At 42.5% G+C, this 19,338-nt stretch overlaps 1 protein-coding gene across 1 annotated transcript in view; it reads left to right on the top strand.

Moving 5' to 3' along the window:
- The window catches only part of MCTP2 (multiple C2 and transmembrane domain containing 2), a 173,000-nt gene that overhangs the window by 41,632 nt on the left and 112,030 nt on the right, over nucleotides 1-19,338 (top strand). The window contains exons 4-5 of the mRNA XM_006027694.3: nucleotides 5,042-5,104; nucleotides 6,641-6,749. Coding sequence (XP_006027756.2) covers nucleotides 5,042-5,104; nucleotides 6,641-6,749 — 172 coding nt within the window. The remainder of the gene's footprint in view (nucleotides 1-5,041; nucleotides 5,105-6,640; nucleotides 6,750-19,338) is intronic.

Here is a 19,338-nt window from a genome sequence, read left to right on the forward strand (position 1 = left end):
TATATATATATATTTTGTGTGTATATGTGTGTGTGTAAAATATATATGTATGTATGTGTGTATATATATATATATATTTTGTGTGTATATGTGTGTGTGTAAAATATATATGTATGTATGTGTGTATATATATATATATATTTTGTGTGTATATGTGTGTGTGTAAAATATATATGTATGTATGTGTGTATATATATATATATATTTTGTGTGTATATGTGTGTGTGTGTAAAATATATGTATATATATGTGTGTGTGTGTGTAAAATATATGTATGTGTGTGTGTGTGTATGTATGTGTGTGTGTATATGTGTGTATATATATATATGTATATATATATTATGTGTGTGTGTCTGTCTGTCTGTCTATCTATCTATCTATCTATCTATCTATCTATCTATATATATATATATATATATGTATATGTATATGTATAAATATTTTGTCTGATTTGGATGAAACTTGCAGGGGTTTGGGTGAGGCTATTAGGGGAAGGCGAAGGCTTCATTTTAGGGAACCACTATCGGTTCTACGGCCTCTGCTGAGAGCATGAAGCATGCCAAGTTTCAAGAAGGTCGGTTTAGGTGTTTGGGGGTAACTGCACGACAAGCTGTTGACAGGCAAAACTCGAGACATAGATGACCCTGTGTGTGCTAAAGCGCAGCAGGCTGAAAACTGCAGGGGTGGTGGGCCCTGCTCAGGCCACAAAGCCTGCCAAGTTAATAAGTTAATGAGCAATGATTAACACCTACAAAACCACAAACTAATGAGAGGAAATAATCAATACAGACAATCAACTGCCCCCAGACAGACAGTTGCACAAGTACCCATGTCATGAGTTTTGCCTGTCAGCAGCCCCAGAACCCCCTGCACCTATCTCCTCGACAGCTGGCAGGCTTCATGGCTGCAGCAGGGGCTACCATCCCTGCAGCTTGCACCCTGCTGTGCCTTAACGCACACAGTGTCACCCATGGCACGAGTTTTGCTTGTCCACAGCTTGAGGTGCAGTTCCTCCCAAACCCCTGCACTGATCTTCTTGAAACTTGGCAGGCTTTGTGGCCTCACCAAGGGCCACCACCCCAGCAGTTTTCACCCCCTTGTCATGTAACACACACACGTGACATGAGTTTTGCTTTTAGGAATTTGGGGTGCAGTTCCTTCCAAACTCCTGTACCGATCTTCTTGAAACTTGGCATGTTCCATTCACTCAAAAGGAGCTATGACTCCTGCAAGTTTCATCCAAATAAGACAAAAAACAACAAAGTTATATATATTTAATTGATTTCCCCATTATACCCTATGGCCATATCTCTGAGGCGGCTCTGAAGCTTCGGAGCTGCTTCGGCCGGATCGAAGCAGGAACCCGGTCCGGAGCTCTGGATTGATTCCTGGCATCCAAAGTGGCCAGATCTAAAGCTGGATCGAAATCTTCCTATTCATACAGGTGTACTATTTCCATGGCTGATGCACGGTAGTATGAACAACACTACTTGCCTGTTCTATGATTCCCTGTCTTGACTAATTATCAATGGCACCATGAGCTAGGACTGAAAAAAAACTTTTGAATTTCTATAAACTTAAAGACTATAATAGAACAAACACTTTTAGCTCTCCTTTTGTGCCATTCAAAATTTACCACTGAATGGCTAAAAGAACGGCTTTGTCTGTAAGTTTTGTTTTGTTACCCTTTTTAAAGTAAAGTTATACTTTAGAAAGGTAAATGAAGCAAAATAAAGGACTGCATTATAGTGGTATTCCCACCAGTGCTAACTGTAATAACTCCTGTTCTTTCAGTGGAGTTACTGTGAATGGACATTAGTATAAAATATGGCAGGGTTTAGCATCTAAGAATTAGGCAGTACACTGTGTTCTGGTTTACAAGGAGAGCGACAGGGGAAAAAATAACTATATGATGCTGATTTTATTTTATTTTTTTATGCAAGTATAAGAGGTCAAATTCTGCAAACCTTATTAGGTCAAAATTCCTCCTGATCCATAGGAACTTTCCCTGAGATGGATTCAGCTTGCTATATCTATTAATTTTGCACATGAAGTCCATGTCTAGATGCTCTTAATTCTCTGTACCATGGACATGAGCCTCATGATGCTCCTCCAGTTTAAGCGTCGAAACTTCTTTGACTGCAGTGTAGTTATTTAGAACAACAAAGTTTTAATGCTTTGCTTTAGCTATGCTATGATGGACTTTCAGGGACCTTTGTGAGATCTGTATTTCTCAGAATAATAGCAATGCATTTTATGTTGTACAGAAATCAAATGAAATCTATTTTCATTATCTAAAAAATTCTGTAGAAATGTGTTCTAATGGTTGGCATAGAATGGAAAATATGCAATACGCAAACAAAGGTAGAAATAATCATTGGAGGGCGCTTGGTTTAACATAAAAAGTAGGAAAGCAGCAGTTTCCTTTCTCACCCTTCCCTCTTCTCCACTATTCTTTGATCCTGCTTTTTATGTAGTTTAAAACAATTTGTTGGGAGAGACTTCTGTGAATATGGCTGTTGGTGTCTGAAGGAAATTTCTTGGAAGCCTTTTTAGTACCCTGGATTGACTTGTTATGCAAGCTAGTCAGGAAGGTCCAAGTCAGGATTCCAGCTCAGAGGTTTATATATGGAACCTATTATGTTGCAGTATAAGATGGTGATTTTTCTCTGCCTTTAATCCATGTTTGCCATGTGGCCAAGTTAGGGTTTCTGTGGGCATGTCTACATGTGCATTTACACTGGCTTAAATTTACTGCACAGTAAGTGGGAATAGGCCAGCGTCTACATGTGCAGGTGTTAAAGGGCATTAACTCTGTGTGTGGACTGACTTGGGACTAACTTTAGTCCCAAGTCAGTCCACACACACTGTCTTACTGTGAAGTAAGACGTCTACACATGCATTACTGTGCAGTAACTAATTGATGCAAGTATCAAATTTACACTCAAGTTGGCATGTCACCATATTTACTGTGCAGTACGAGCCTATATGTGTAGATGTGTGCCCATAATGTGCAGTCATTTCAGTTACCGTGCAGTAAATGCGCACATGTAGACATGCCCAGGGGGAACTAAAACTTAATCATTTCTGCTTATCACACCAAGAAAATCTCAGTTGTAATGTTGTATTACCATATTTCTTTCAACTTAGTATATTTTATATTTTTGAGGAGGAGTAAAAATGAAAAAGAGGGATTACATTTGTAAATATAAACATAAAATATGTCTATATTGCTTCTGTGAGCTCCAGAAGCCACTGCAGAGAAGTCCTCTCTACCCACCCACATCAGGGCCATAGTGCCTAACTGGGGAATTGGGCCATGAAGACACCCTGAGGCTGTCCGCTAGCGCTGTTCCCAATCTCTCTTCCTCTGCCATGCAGAAGTCTGAGCACAGGAGGGTACCAGTGGCCAGGGGTAGTCTGGCCTGCAGGTCCTCTTTTATCCTTCCAGAGAGCTTGTCTGTGGGTCGGTGCCTGGTACGCTCCTAGAAGACAGAATGGAGGCTGTTGGTGCAGACAATGTGACCTGGGCTTTCTCCTGTGCCATCTCTCTTCCTACGTGAGCAGAAGGTCCAGGCTGTTCTATTATTATAGAAAATGGTGAAGTACAAAGGCAGTGTTTTCCCCCCTGCCTTTCCCCTGATTTTTTCTTTTCTTAACAAAGGATTTTTCAGTCTGTTTTTAACTTGGCAACAATCTGCATTCTCCTCTTCTGCCGTTGAGAAGTTTTGCCCAGTATCTGCCGAGTTTGAAATTTAACAGCTGATCTTTTATTTATTTATTTATTTTTACTGGAGCATAACCACTCCTAAAAAATTCAGTGGAACAGATCAACTTCTTGGGCGAACATAGTTACATCTGTGCAAAAGTGACTTAGACTGACATTATTTATTCTTGTCTGTATGAGGCAATATATTCTGGTAAAGCAGAATTGTGTCCATGCTAGAGTGTTTGCAACATGTTTAAGTATAACAATAGATACACCAGATAGTTAAAGTGGTTCATATTTTGTAGGTACACAGGATTTTATAAGACAAATGCTTGTGGGGAAAATGGTTGAGAGGATACAGGGGAAGTTTTGATCCTGGGAGCTGTGGCGGGGCCGTCAGCACTCTTTGGACTTGTTAGAAGACCTAGAGCAGTGATTCTCAGTCGGAGCGCTTGCTGCAGCCACGCCACGTTAGCCACGCAGTCCGGATGCCACCCAGCGTTGTCTCTGTTAGGTGGGCAAATATGATTCACAAGATGAACCCAGAGATTTCCAATAGGAATTCATTCAAGAGCGTTCTGACCTGTCGTGGACTTTCCGCATTCTTTGCAATAGAATTAAATTGCTTTATCATTTTTCTGTGGTCAAAAAGCAAGTGAAAACTAAGAGCTGCCATTTTCCAAGGGCTGCCTTGAGCTTAAAGAGGGGGAGCTTAAGTTTAAAGAGATTGAGAACTACTGTTCTAGAGTAATTTAGTTGCTCCCATGCTTAGGATCCAAAGAAACACTTTGTAAGTTTAGGCAGACAGATATCATTACGTGATTTTCCCCTGAGATTTTTTTGCCTACGTGAAAATTCCACATAAAGAGTCTCACATTTGAAGTTGGATGGGTTTTCCAACTCATTTCAATAGAAGGAAATTTATTTTGTGGACACTTCCTGACAAGCGCTAATTAGGCAAACTTATTTCCACTCTAACTTAAGCAGCTTGTGCGTCTGTTTGATATTTTTGATTTCCAGACCAGTTGCTGGAACTTCTAGGAAAGATGCAAAACTATTTAGTTTTAAGGATGTGTTAATTAATATACATGTATAATATTATGTATGTCATATAGCATATATTATATATATTACAACAATGTAGCAGATGTATATATCTATATAGATCTCTCTCTCTCTCTCTCTCTCTCTCTCTCTCTCTCTCGATATAGATATAGATATAGATCTGGTAAACTTTTATTTCATAGAATGGCAAGCACCTGAGGACATGGATGGATGAGGCGGTCATATTAATTTCTCATTGTTTTATTTTTTTTCTTTAAAATTTTACAGGACCCGTGTGAATTCACGGACCTGGAATCTTCAACAGCCTCTCAACTTTTTGATGAGCAAAATGTAAGTGTCAGTTTAACGTGTTCTGACTTTTCAGTTCTCTCAGAGAATCTCCTTAAATTAAATTTTAGATTCAAATTCTTTGCCCTTTATAGATGTAGGAAATGCTACAGTCCCGATCTTTGGGATGGACGTGATGTAAGACCAAAACATGTCAAAAGGACAAAAACATTGTAGAAAACACATTTTAATGATAATATGCATATTTTGCATCCCCACCACAGTTTTGATATACTGAAGAATGCTAGATGAAAGAGCCTTCAAAGTTAATCACCCAGGAAAAAAATACATCTGTACCAAATCAGGGCTGGATTTACACATAGGCAAATTAGTCACATGCCTAGGGCCCTAAGCTACAGGACGACCTAGTCCTTTTCATGGCGGTGGCATGGCCCCATCTACTTGCCTTCCCTTTCCCTCCCCTCCCTTGGCCTTGCTGCCACCGTGGCTGCTTCCTAGCAGTGACTCCTAGCCCTACTCCCCGCAGGTGGTAGGGCCAGGCTGGGGAGGGGAGGAGGGGGGGCAGGGTCTCAACCAGCCTGGGGCCCATGAATTTGTTTGCATATGGCCCACTAAAGGGCTAATCCAGCCCTGACCAAACTGCTTAATAACTTGGACAAAGCAAAAGCGTCATATCAGTGATTAATGAAAAGCAATAAACTAAGTGTTCAGTTACTTTTAAGGGTCTGAGAAAATGGATGGAAGGCAAACAGGAAAATAACTTGCATGTGAAATAGTCATTGTATTGAAATATTTTATGGTCTTAAGTGATCAAGAGTGACATCAAACATTTTCTGGGCTGTATGACCTCCAACAGGTCTAAAACAGTTTGGCTTATAAAGCGCGGGGACTGTATCAAAAAGACAAGGGTAATTTTGACACTTCTTCACAGGTGTGAAGTACATTTGTAAACTTTGAATTCAGGTCTGGAATTATCACATTTAGCATACTGGTTCTTCATGCCCCATTATCTTTAACAGTGATATCAGTGGATGTTTTAAGTGAGAAGATGAAGATCACCTGAGTGCTGATAGCATCTAGAGTCTTTTAACTGTGATTAGGTTTGCATTATGCTATATACTTCACAACTGCAAGACAGGAAGTCCAGAGAAACATGATTCATTGAATGCTACTTGGAAATGAAAGCTGTTAATAGATTTAATAAAATCAGATTGATACAGACTTGGACAACTTACTAGAAGCAACCACTGTACAATGTATTCTTCACTGTAACGGGTCACTCTTGTTTCATGACCCAACCTTTATTATACCTTTTCTCTACTGTGTATGTGTGCTGGTGATGCTATTACAGCTGTGATGGTTCTTATTGAAACAAAGAAAATCAGTTCCTCTTACATGAGAGGAGGTATTTTTTCTCCAAAAACTGCATAATTAGGGTTGCCACAGCACAAGAGCAGGAAATGAGGCCTGTGAATCGCGTCTCTGCAGAACTAGAAAGCATCTGTTTACATTGGTACTTTATAGGAAGTGAAACTGATGACTTTTTTTTTTTCTTTTTCTTTTTTTTTCCTTTTACAGTCGCTTGAGGAAGGAAGTGATTATTTGAGTAACCTTCCTAGTCCCTTTGCTTACCTACTGACTATACATCTGAAAGAAGGCCGTAATCTGGTTGTCAGGGATCGCTGTGGTGAGCCATGCCTTTTATGTGATGCGCTGTTGATTTTCTCTACTGCTTTTTTTTTAAAGACTACAGGCCAGCTTCTCTTTGTTTGCCTACTTCGGTTTTCCACCAGTTTAAGTCCATAGATGTATTATTTCTTATGGTATATCCTGGTCTCCCAGGCGGCGAGCTGAAATGTTAAGTTACTTGTTATCCACCCTAAGTACACAAAGGAGGGACAGGTAGATACACACTTGTGCTTTTACTTTGTGCATAGTTTCTGCGTAGTTTTATGATGTGAACGTGTAAGGCACTTGCTCCGTCATCCTCATTGAATGTATGATCTTCTTCCCTCCTGCTCAAAGCCCCAGTTGTTTTAGTTTTAAACAATTCTTGTCGACCAGAGGATGTTGTGAAATGAATGAAATGAAGAAACACAAGTCATTGCTTTCCGACTTGCAGATAAGGCATTTACAAAAGGAAGATTTTTTTAATAAAGTCTAGGAAACATGGAAGGAAAACAGTTTGTGGTGGAAAGACAGAACCAAATCATTACAAAAATGTAAGACAAGGCCCCAAATACATAAGGGTATTTCTAAGTGCCACCGACATGTCATTCTTTTCTATAAGGTAGAATAAGGATTTTATTGTAGAGAATATTTCTAGAGAATATTGTTTCAAGCTACCTGAGAAACCAATGAGGTTTTAATACATTTTCATTTTAGACAGTAGACCAGACCTTTTCTGGCTGTGAGTGGACATGATGTATTGTCAGAGTGCTTTTCCCTGGGATCTGTTTCCTAGGGATGGGGTGAGAATGGCTAGCCTAGACCCTCTGATGTTCCTAGGAGTCCTCCTAGGTCTGCTGACATACAATAGTAAAAAAGAAAAAAGTCTTGTGCAGTTTTTCTTTAATTGCCTTTAGTGTCTCTTTAGGAGGCTCTGTATGAACACATTTCTGAGGAGGGTCTTAATGTGGTTGCTGATTTGTGGGAAGATACCAAGAGGAATGGACAAGTAGCAATCACTTAAATGGGGCATTAAACTAAACAGCCAAACCTCAGGGGTAATAAGAGAATTGCTCTATTGAGCAGCTTCCTAATTGTCAACAGAATAAAATACATTTTCTTTACTCTATTTTAGTGGCATTCAACCTTTTGGTCCCATGGACCAGATGAGTGGTGCAAGGCTGGTTTGTGGGCTGGTTTGGACCCTGCACACCAGATTGAGTCCTGGAGCTCTGCATTGCCTCTGTCTGGTCTCATCCACCAGGATTGGGCTTGGAGGCCCTGGGGTGCCTCATGTGGTTGGATTGGGCCCTGTGCCACCCCTGCCCAACCCCTTGTACAGCCATGCAAGCATCGTACAGTGTGCAAGGCCGTAGCCGGTAGGGCTCTTTACAGACCTGTGGGGAACCCATTGGGTGAGATGACCTGGCACCAGGGGCCTGATTTGGCGCACAGGCCAGAGGTTTAGCATCTCTGCCCTATTGCATTGCTTGGAGGAGAGTCTCGTGTGCGTCTGGCAGGGAGAGACGTAATAAAGAGCTCTGAACTTGCCTGCTCCAATGCAGGGAGGGTTTGTGTCCCATGCGAAGAGCTGTGTAGGCGCTTGGACCCCAGAGGGCCTGTGACGTTCGATTCTTGACTTAGTGAAAGGAAAGCTGGACAGATGCTGTGAAAGCAAGTTAACTGATGGGTATGAACATGACTGAAAATATGGCAGGCAGGTGCCCGAGCATCTCTCCTGGATCTGAGAGATCAGTACTTTGACAGCAGGTAGGGGTCTTTGTCATTGCTTTTCCACTTACACAGTTAGCATTAATTATACCTTTCTGTCCATTGCAAAATGCCTGAGAAGTTTCTTTGCTTAGAACTGGTGAAATAGGGCTACATACACGGAGAGAATGGGGAGGTGTTGGAATAGCACTGGGGTCTGAAAAGGCATGTGGGAATAGCAGGATATTTAGTGATTTATAGGATGGATTTATATGCTCATTAATGTGCTCCTTTATTATCGAGGTGTTTTCTGATCATTGGGCTTTTTCTTTTTTTTTTTTACACTATATTTTGCTCTCCTAGCCAGGGGATAAACTTCTTTCCAGGAATATGCACCCTTCTCCATCCATTTCCTTGCATCCTGAAGGTTTAGATGTAAGATAGATTAAAGCCTTTGGTTTTTAAACAGAACAGAGTGTATTTTTGATAGGGCAGCAATTCCCCAAGTTAACTAGGAATCCACATATACCAAGACGAGTCAGGGCGGTTCTGTGGAAATGACTCTCATTGTTAGAGGAATGCTTCCAAGGAAGAGACGAGATGCTGTTTGTTTCAGGTTGTGATGTCTTGAGTTGGATTTGAATATATTGCACAACTTACCCCAGTGTAATATGAACCAATTTTAATGACAATTCAGTGAATGAAAGCATTTTGGCTGGCTGCTGACACTATATATGTGTCAGAGACTGTGTATGTAGCCCCTATAGCAAGAAGGTGCTTTAGAGGGTGATTAGAAATGAGTGTGCACGAGCTAGCAGATGATGCAATGGAACTCCTATTGTGTATGCACACGGCAGTACAAGAATCTTAGTATGTCACTGCTGATTTCTGCTTCTTTCACCATAATATCTATATGATGATCCCGTAAAGTGTCTTACATGCTCAGATGCTTATTCTGGTGGGTGTCTGTAGTGATGTTGTGCACTCAAATAGGGTGTCCTTGTGAGAAATTTCCCTGAGCTAGACTGTAGCTGCTTTTATTAGAGAAAAGATGGGTATTTCAAGCACCTTTTTAAAAGCAAAAGATCCTGGGCATGTCTTTCTCTCTGACAATAGGAAACTCCAGAGACAAAGGCCTTTCTGCCAAGAGGTCCTGACCCCAGCCACTGAGATCTGGCAGCTCAAAGTTTGAGTAGGACACAGCTGTCCTAGGGAGTCTTAGACAGAGTGAATGTCAGTCCCCGAGGGTTTGTCTATGCTGCATAATGAAACGTAGGGTAGAGAGACCTGAGTGAGCCTGGGTACTGAAAGCAGTCTACTCATGGCAGCATGAGGTTCGGGGGGTTTCTTGACTTTGCAGGGTGAATTAGTTCATGTTAAGCGCTCTGCTGCTGGACTGTTTCTGGGACCTGAGCCAGCTCACTTCATAAGCTAACCTGGCTGTCCATGGCACATTGCAAGCTGCAGTGTAGACAGGCTAAGATCGTGCACTCGCTTTGTAAGGACAGTCAGTTTGGATGTAAAATAATTCAGTGGTCAAAACAACACTGTAATAGAGTCCAGCCGGTCTTGTGGGAAGGGGCACAGGGAGGAAGGGTGGCTTAGTGCTACAGGTGTTAGCCTGGAAAGTGGGAGACTTAAATTCAGTGCCCCCCCTGGTTCTGATATCTTATGTGACCGTGAGCCCTGTCTGCCTCCATGGGACCCAAGGAGGAAGCTTGCACCAGATTAGTCTGTGGATTCCTCTACCCCCCATCCACATCGGCGTCACTTTGGTGCTTTGGACACTGTATAAGTGAATGATATATTCGGGGGGAGGCTTCCAAGAAAGCTTCCAGGGGAAGTGGGGCCAATGGGGGTCAGGCCTGGGTGTAGGCTCCATTTCTGAACTGTACAGGTGAGGGGTACCCCCCCCCCACCCAAAGCCTTCCTAATTTCTCCAACCACAATTGAGTTACTTGCCCCTGCCTCAGGGTTGCTAGCTGTCTGTAAACTTATGGACACTGTAAAATCCACCTTAAAAATACCAGTCTGTAAAACCCCCTAAAAAAAAAAATTGCCCTTTATAAAAACATGGCACCGCTGCTGCTTTAAACTGTTCTAGGGAAAAAGCTGGAGCAGTGTTGAAAGACGGACAGAGCGCAGCACGGCCACCTTCTGTATGAGTGCAGGCACGGCACCCTGCACGCACTGCATGAAGTCTGGTCAGGGCTTTGCTTACCAACGACTCCTCCTTTAGCTGTGTGCAGCCCCTGGGTCCATATGCTTGTCCCCTGCCTCTTAACAGCTGCTTGCATTGAAGGTAGCGGGGCAGGGGGGCAGCTGGGGAGAGCTGAGGCCCAGGAGTGGGGGAGGCAGTAGGGGTCCATGCAAGAACAGGGGAAGTGGGGCTGACAGGGGTCAGGCCTGGGAGTGGGCTGTGTAAGGCAGCATGGTGCAGGGTATAGCCAGGGGTGTCAGGATATGGGGTGAGTAGGGGACCCCTGTGGTGGGGGTAGGAGGGTGTAAAACACTGCTGAAGTTGCACAGGTCTGCTAAGCCAAGAATCTTTTTTTTTTTTTTACTGAAAGTACAAATACAAGTCAGTAAAAACAACCCCCCCCCAAGGAAAAAAAAAAAAACAAGCCCCCCAAAACCTAGGTTAGTTAAATAAATAAATACAAAAAAATAAAGAGCATCTTATCAGTAAAAATTAATTTCTTGGGCTAGTAACCTTGCCCTGCATGTGGAAAGGACTCTATGCACATGTGCCAGTGAGCAGTCCTGAATGCAGTTACTGGATTCATATTCATACTGGGGTGGGTTTTTCAGAGAGCTTCTGAAAATGTAAAGCTTTCAGTTGATTTTAAAGCGTGCCAGTCTAAGCAGGAAAGCTACCTAGCCACCCACACAGTGCAGTCAGAGTGCCCTGAAGCTTGTCTAAAATCTCTCCCAACTATACAGTTGGCCCAATAAAAATATATCATATAAAAGAAAATGAAACAAAACCCCTTGCCTTAAGAATACCTGATATTCCTGTACTACTGAGGGCCGTGTTCAGACTTGGGATCCTATTGTACATCTAATGGAAAGTACCAGTGACCAAGGGCAAGCCTCACTTGAAGACTTCCTACCTTACCTGTTTTTTTTTTTCTCCTGTCACTATTATATGTGAAATAGAAACAGCTTTAGATACTGTGGATGTTAGATCCACAAAGCTTGAGTGAGGTGCTTTACCAGCCTCTCTGGCTTAATTCAGTTAATTAAAAAAAAATGGTAGTGTCTTTGCCTTAAATCCATGACAGTGTACTTTAATCAATCCACAATCACTTACCAATTCTGGGTAATAGGGAATCCATCAACCGTTACACACAGTACGTGGAGCTATAACGAAGAAGCGTGCACAAAATTGATATGCACAGACATTATCACTGAAGTGAGACCCCCTTCTCTCCTCTTCATACGTCTGTTAAAAGTTATTTGTTGGCCAACTACAAGCTTAGATAAAGTTACCACGGCCTAAACAGAATGGGCTGCAGCGAAAAGGAGAATAACCGTGTGGTTGGTGCCCTCTTGCGGTCATTTTAAATGCCGCAGTACTAAGATAAAGTAATATTGTAGGGTGCATTTCTGTAGCTCTTATGATACAACTTCAAGCATTTTATCGAAATGAACTAATTTAGCTTTTTCAATCCCTTCATTTTTACTCATTCTGCTACTGAAATGCAGCCCCTTCTTCAATGAGATGCAGCAGTCGCTGGTTTAACAGCGTCCAGCAGTGAGTGCTGCAGAACCATTTCTAGCAAGCCGTAAAGAACACTGCAGTGGGTTGAAACTTGGCTGGGTAGAGCCATGTTTATCCGGGGCACTAAAGTTAATACATTTAGTCCTACCAAGAAGTATCAAGGGTTCTTTACAGCTGCACTATTTTATATCACTCTCTGTTTCTAGCTGAGCATTTTGTCCAGAACAGTTAAAGAGAAAGTGTGCTTACCTACTGAATCAAAAAATGTCAAACTCAAAGTTCGTAAAGCATCAAGAACTTTAAATGGGAGTGCCAATTTGTTGTCCAAAGCACAATCACAAAATTGCCACTGCTTCTTTCAGGGTGAAAACTTGTTTCTTCATGTGGCTTTTCATTTGCTGGCGGTTCTGCTTCCCTTCTCTTCATAGAGCCAGTTGAGAGTCAGTTAAACACTATGTCAGAAAATGCCTGCTGGCTGAAACCAAAACTTTTTGTGGGAAGGTACCAGTCTCAATGAAACCTTCTTTAATTTGCATAGGTTTTCTTAGCTGTCAATGGAATTTCTGGTTTAAATTGGGTGGAGAGAAAGCAAACTGCTTTCATATTGTTTAAATAATTTGAATATTAATTGGGTAATGGAGAAACAGAGGTGTGGGTAGGACTCTCCTCTGAGATATGAGAGACTTCAGTCAAGGCATTGCTCCCACAGTTGTTTGGAAAGGCTGCCGCAGAAAGGACACCCATTCCAGAATAGCCAGGAGCCTGATGGTCATTTGGGGGCATTAGGACTCAAGATCAGATTCCTGATGAGTCTTTGACAAAGCAGAAACTTGACCTTGGGTCTTTCAGATTCATGCCCCGTTCACTGGGGTTTTCTCTTAGGAGGAGGAATATATCTGGTAAAGGTTTCTATTCCTTTTAGAAAATATGAAACATAACCTGAAGGAAATATACTTCTACATCTTGCTTGCCAGCAGGCAACTTCGAGATAAAAATATTTTTTTCAACCTTTCTCTGTGCCTAACCAGGACATAATGAACTATTCCAAACAGGAGACTTTATCACACCTTCAGCTCTCCTGTGAAATATGAATTTTTATTTCTACCTGGGAGAACTTTTACAATCTCTGCTCTCTCCTATGCCTGATGAAGTTTGAGTGTACCAGGAAGCTTGCAAATAAATAAAATAATTTGTTTGCAAATATCTAATTCGTCTAATAAGAGATGTGATCTCTTCCACGAGTTTTGATTCCTTTTATCCCTTCTAGACGCGTAAGAGAAAAGTTCTGAAATCTCAGAAGTGCAATAGGACAGGAGAGTGGAAGCTGGGGTCTGCTTGGCTGCAGCAGCAGCTGCTGCCTCCTGCCAGGGGCAGGGGACTGTGGACTCAGGTCCTTGGCCCCATAGCCCTGGCAGCTGGGGTCCCCCTCCAGCAGAGGACTGTGGGGGGCAAGGGGTACCAGCAGGGCTGTGGGGGGGAGTGAGGGGCATGAGTAGGGCCAGGGAGCTGGGAGGGTGGGAGTGAGGGGCATGTGGGTCTGTGCGGGGAGTGAGGAGCCTTTCATTTTAATTATGGATTTTGGGGCTTTTATCAGAGAATGTGATTTTTTTATCCGGGAAAACCAGGATCCCTGCTGATGACTCTTCATCTCTGAGCATCATTGATTGGTTTTCCTGCGGTTGTCACACTGCCTACATTCTGTCTTGTCAGCATATTTCTCTGTTTCACAAAACTATCACATGCACACATCGTAATTTGGGCTTTTAGTGGTTTTTCCTAATTTGATCTTTTTAAAGAAAACTGGAAATCCCAAGGGCTCTGCATGTTGGCACTGTGACTTAATGCCACCTTATCTCATGTTATGGAAGAGTTTGGTACATGTCTTCAATTTCCCAGCCTGGCTGTCTGCTTGCTACTTGCCTGTGTCAGACACAGTGGGCCTTGAAGGAAACTGTCACAAACAGACTTTTAGAAATCAGTTAACCCTTGCTGTTGTCCTGGACTACTGTTCTAATGCAGTATCTACTACACCTACAAGCCAATTCCCAAAAGCAAACCTCTAAATACCATTTTTTAGCCATCACCCCTGCTGTTCCTCCCTTAGCCTCTGTTAAAGCTGAGAGGCCCAACCTAACCTTGTCTAGCTTGTAGAAACTGCCTGGACATACCTTGTGAGTTCATAAATGTACAGGTCTCCTAACTCGTGAACTGCACACTTGTGTGGGTACCTACATAGGGCCAGACTTTTCTTTTTCTCACTGCTGAAACCCGCCGTTTACCTATAGGTTTCTTTCCCTTTACTTAGAATTTCTGGGAATATTTTAAGTTCTGTCTAGTCAATCTGATTTTCCAGCAGAAACATTTTTGAAGCCAAGTATCTCATTTATTTTGCATCTTGGACAACTGAAATGAATTTTATTAATACTAACAGGTATTGCTGGTTGTGCAAATAGAATTTTTCAGGACATGTGTTGCCACCACGTGGAGCTGCTGAGACTCCACCAGGAAGCAGAGGGCAGGGCTACCCACCACTTCCAGCAGGGTCACCCACCACTTCCAGCAGGGTCCCATGAGCTGTACGTGGTGGCAGGGAGAAGGCAAGGCAGCCAGCTCCATTATGTGGGATTTCCCTCTGGTGGGGGTGTGCGAGCCTGGGAGCTGCACGTGAGCCCTATGCAATAGAGGCAGGAGGCCAGGCTTTGCTCCTTGCTGCCACGTGCAGCTCCTGGAACTGGCTGGAGCTGCACGCTGCTGGGCAGCAGCACCTAAAAGGGCCATGAGCACCCCAAGGGCCCACCCCTTGCTACTGCAACCACCAGCGATGGGGGCTGTTTCCCATGGGAGGAAGTGTAAGCGTAGGGGGTTCCCACACTCGCTCCTCAAACCCCACAAACCTCTTATGCCCACACCCTGCCCTCACAACCCCCCATATATATACACCCCTTCAACATAAGACAGTTTTGTCATAACATTACATGTGGCTTTGTTTTTTAATATCAGAACTCATTTCTGAGAGGTGATGCATCTTGGCAAGTGGCTTAGTTTTATTCCAGTCACATCCTCCATCAAGATGCTCTCTTTCTGTTGCTTTTCTGCACCAGTCTCTTTCATTAGTGCTTTGATTTTTACACTCGTATAATAGTTTTTATGTCTTATATGTTGCTTTGCGTCTTCCTTTTTTTGCTGTGGTTGTCATTTTCACTGTTCCTGTGATATGGTTTCGTCTCCTTTTCTTCTTTCTCTTTTTGATGTGGATATTGTGAAAGTGTGTGCATACACATGTGTATGCATGCATATGGATGGGTGAGTGTGTGTATATGTAAGGGGGTATTTGATTCTCATGGGCCCCTTTCTTTTAATATAAATTCAAGCAAGACAGGAGAGCTGTCACTGCTGCATTCAAACATATTTCAAGAGTTTTGATTCTTGCATTCCTATTTTGTGACTCTCTGGATTGATTTGAGATTCCCTTGATTAGAAGCACTAAGGTCCACTGCATGGCACCGAACAAATGGAAAAGGAAGAACCAAATGGTGAAGTATTTTGTTTTAAACCTGGCTACAACTAACAATTTATCATTTAGCCTGGCTATTAATATGATTACAAATTTGACAGTCCACCGGGGCAAGAGCTGTGTTCTGCATCGCACTAGGCATTTTGTCAGCATATACAAAAAAAATTAAACTCCATATAATAACAGCTAGAGTGAATATTTCACCACAAGTACATTATTGGATGAATTTAGATCTTTTGTGCTTCCAAGCTGTCTGCAATTAGGTCATTCATTTTTCAAAAATTTTATTAGTCAATTTTCTAGGCACTCTCCTTCCCTCCCCCCGTCCCATCCCCCCAAGCTTAATTATGAATAGTTTGCAAATATCTGGAATGAGAGTGGGGTTTGGCTGTTATGATGCAGCCGGGTAAGTCACGTAGTCTTTTTCCTGCTCCTTAGGGAGCTGAACAAGAAAGGGGCTTCTGCTGTCGTGGCTTGCATGTGTCAACTCTGAAACTTTGCCTCCCACACCCATTCACATCAGTAAACCCAGTCATTTTAATGGCTGTGAGAAACCAACACACCAGGACCCTGAGCATAACCAAAGTGGTTTCATTTAAAAACTAAAGCAGTTAACGGAAAAAGTTCAGCAGCATCCACTCTTTTTGGGCAAGATGCATGTCTAAATAGGGACTCAGGACTAGAAGAGATCCCCCTCTACACCTTCAAAACCCAGTATCCATTTATTGTATGCAGCCTGGTTTTATAATCCTTTTCATAAACTGACCAAGTGCCATCTCATGTCGTGGGCCAAAATTGGTTTGTATTGGAACTGACAGCCGTGCTACAGTGTTCACACAAATAGCTCTTCCCGAGATGCTTGATAATGGTCTTTGCAGTAAGACCAAGCACAGTGCGGGTGGAAAAATTCAGCTGCTGTTTCCAGTGTATCATTCTGACACCTAAACACAACACTAACATAATTGCCACAGTCCTTAAGGGGAGGGGAACCCACAATTTACATCTCCCCCCAAAGAATCTACTGCAACAAATCAAGCCTAAGAGCAATGGAAAAAGTAAAACCACAGCATTATTTGGAAGGTTAGGGGAAATTCTCCCACCCTCCCAAAAGTTATTACCTAAAAAAAAGTGTTATGACTCCATTAGTTCTAAGACTTTCCATTTACAATGGATTTTACATGGAAGGTACTTGGTGATGTGTGGGGGTACAAAACCACAAGATTACTCACTGGCTAGGGACAGAAATTATACCTAAACCGGTATACGTAGGGATCTACCAAATACATGGTGGAAGTGGGGTAAGCAGCAGCTCCTTTAATCTTTCATGTTCTCCCACGTGCCCCTCGCCTCCCCCCACCATTGATTAGCAGAGGGACCCCACTGCTCCCTCCTGATTGGTAGGGAAGTGAAAACCACGGTTTTAAACGTGGAATAGTTTTTGCCTCTGCACTGGTCAGCAACAAGCATCAGGGCTGCTGGAACCCCTCAGCCAACCAGTGGTGGGAGGCAAAAGTGGCGCCACACTTAAAACCACAGTTTTCATCTCCTCGCTGATCAGGAGCACTTGTAAGTGCAGCCTTTCCACCAATCAGGGGTTGGGGGGGTGGTGCGTGGAGGAACAGAAAAGAATAAAGGAGATGCCACACACACCACTTCTGCCATACGTTTAGTAGGTTCCTAGGTATAAGTGCTCAGAAACTGGTTTAAATCTGTAACACAACAGAAGTTCAGTGCACATAAACCACTTTGGAAATGGCTGAAACTGGTTTAAGACAAACCTGGATGGACGTAATATCAGACTGAACTGATTTAGGTTAAATGGGTTTATTGAACTTCTGTCCCAGATCCCTTTCAGGTTCAAGTTAACTCTCAGTCCTCCAGCATCCCAGGATACTTTGCACCTCCCCTGCAAACCACCTCTTGAAGGGTGGGTGGGTCAGCCTTGGCCCAAGCTGTTTGCTCCAGCCGAGAAGGGAGGCATGCTTTAGTGTCCCCTAGCTTCTGGCATGGGCCACTGCAGGCATGTGGCTGCATTTCTGGAATCAAAAGTGAACATCTGTGCACTTGCTTATCGGTTCAGTCTACGCAGCTTAGACTAACCTGTAAAGACTGAATCTATTCAGCCACAGGCTTTTTGTGTATCTGTACTTAGCCTATATGTTCTCATATCACCATGTTTCTTCAGTTTTTGGGTATCTGTTAGTATTATGTCAATCAACTTGACTTCAGTCATGTGTGGTTCATCCTTTCTAATTCTCTCCCCAGGGGGAATATTATCATTGTGTTTTAATGTACAGACTTTAAATATCAAAAAGCCAAGAAATGTACCTCCCTTTGAGGAAGGTGTGAGGTTAGACGGACCCTAGGCTCTTTGGCTGTGAGCTCCATAGCCTTAAATTACACCGCAAAGGTGCTGCCTCTTGCCCAGACCAGACTTATCCTTATGGTAGCTGGTTGCTCCTAACTTGAAGAGCCAGCCAGGATCTTCCTCTCAAAGTTTGAAGTAAATTTTTTGTATTTTTTAGGCCCAAGTCACTGAAGGTGGGGACCTTGGACTTGACACAGTCTGCTATGTTTGAGAAATGGGGTGGGCGGGCAGGTTTGTGTTGTCAATGGACTGTATTGTATAGGAGAGCTGATAGGAACTGGGGAGCTCCTGCAAACTCATCAAGACATCGTGGGTCACTCTGACTTTTTTGCTGGATTCCTAGCGTGCTGTTTACATGGTACGCCTTACAAAGCAGCCTGGGACTGCTGCTTTGTTCTTATCAGTGCTCAACTCTCATCCTCATTCCAAAACCAGTGTTTGAGGTCTAGACTTGCAAATCTTGCAGACATTGAAGATCTTTGCAAATTAAGAAGTTTACTTTTCTTTACACCCTGAGAGAGAGTGGCTTAACCACTGTATTTTGTTTCCATTCACTCGCACCATTTTCCAAGTATGCAAAACTTCATTCTTTTTACTTCCTTTACATAAAAAACAGTCGTTCCAGCATCCCTCATGCCCCAGCGTAGATATTTAGTTCATTTTGGCTGTTTCTATGGGAACGGTGACTTTTTCACTTAAAACAAAAATGCTGGAATAAATCACATAGTGGCTTTTTGAGCTTTTGTAAATAACTGTTGCAATATTTCTAGAGGGTTGACAAGTAATTTACTTGCATTGCATTTTGTGTGTTATTGTGAAATATGTCTTTAAAATATGAGAAATAAATTCAGATTCTTCTCCATACCAAATTTGGAAGTTGAACCAAAAATTAAAGTGATCGTGGCCATAGTTCTCACATTGTTTGTGTTTTGGTTTTTCTAGGATTGTGAGACAGCTAGATCATTGTGTTCACTAGCTGTGTCCCCAGCATACTTACTTCTATTTCTGCTGGACAAAAGAAGGATTTGAAATTAGACCAGATCTGCTATCAGTTTCCTAATAAGAGTGAAATAAATGTATAAGATTAGTAAATAAGTGGTGTTCAGGTGGTAAATCTCAAAATAGCTGCTAGAGGGCAGCAGTAACCATTTTAAAACACCATAGTTTCTTAGGAAGCCCTGTCTAGTTAATATGAGCAGAATATATTTGTTTAGGCAGCCTCAAATTTCAGTGAATATTTAGTTTGCACTGAATGGTCTCCAACATTGCTAGACAACCTGATGCTCTAGGGA

This window comes from Alligator sinensis, unplaced genomic scaffold (genome assembly GCF_000455745.1).
Source record: "Alligator sinensis unplaced genomic scaffold, ASM45574v1 scaffold857_2, whole genome shotgun sequence".
Taxonomy (NCBI): Eukaryota; Metazoa; Chordata; order Crocodylia; family Alligatoridae; genus Alligator; species Alligator sinensis.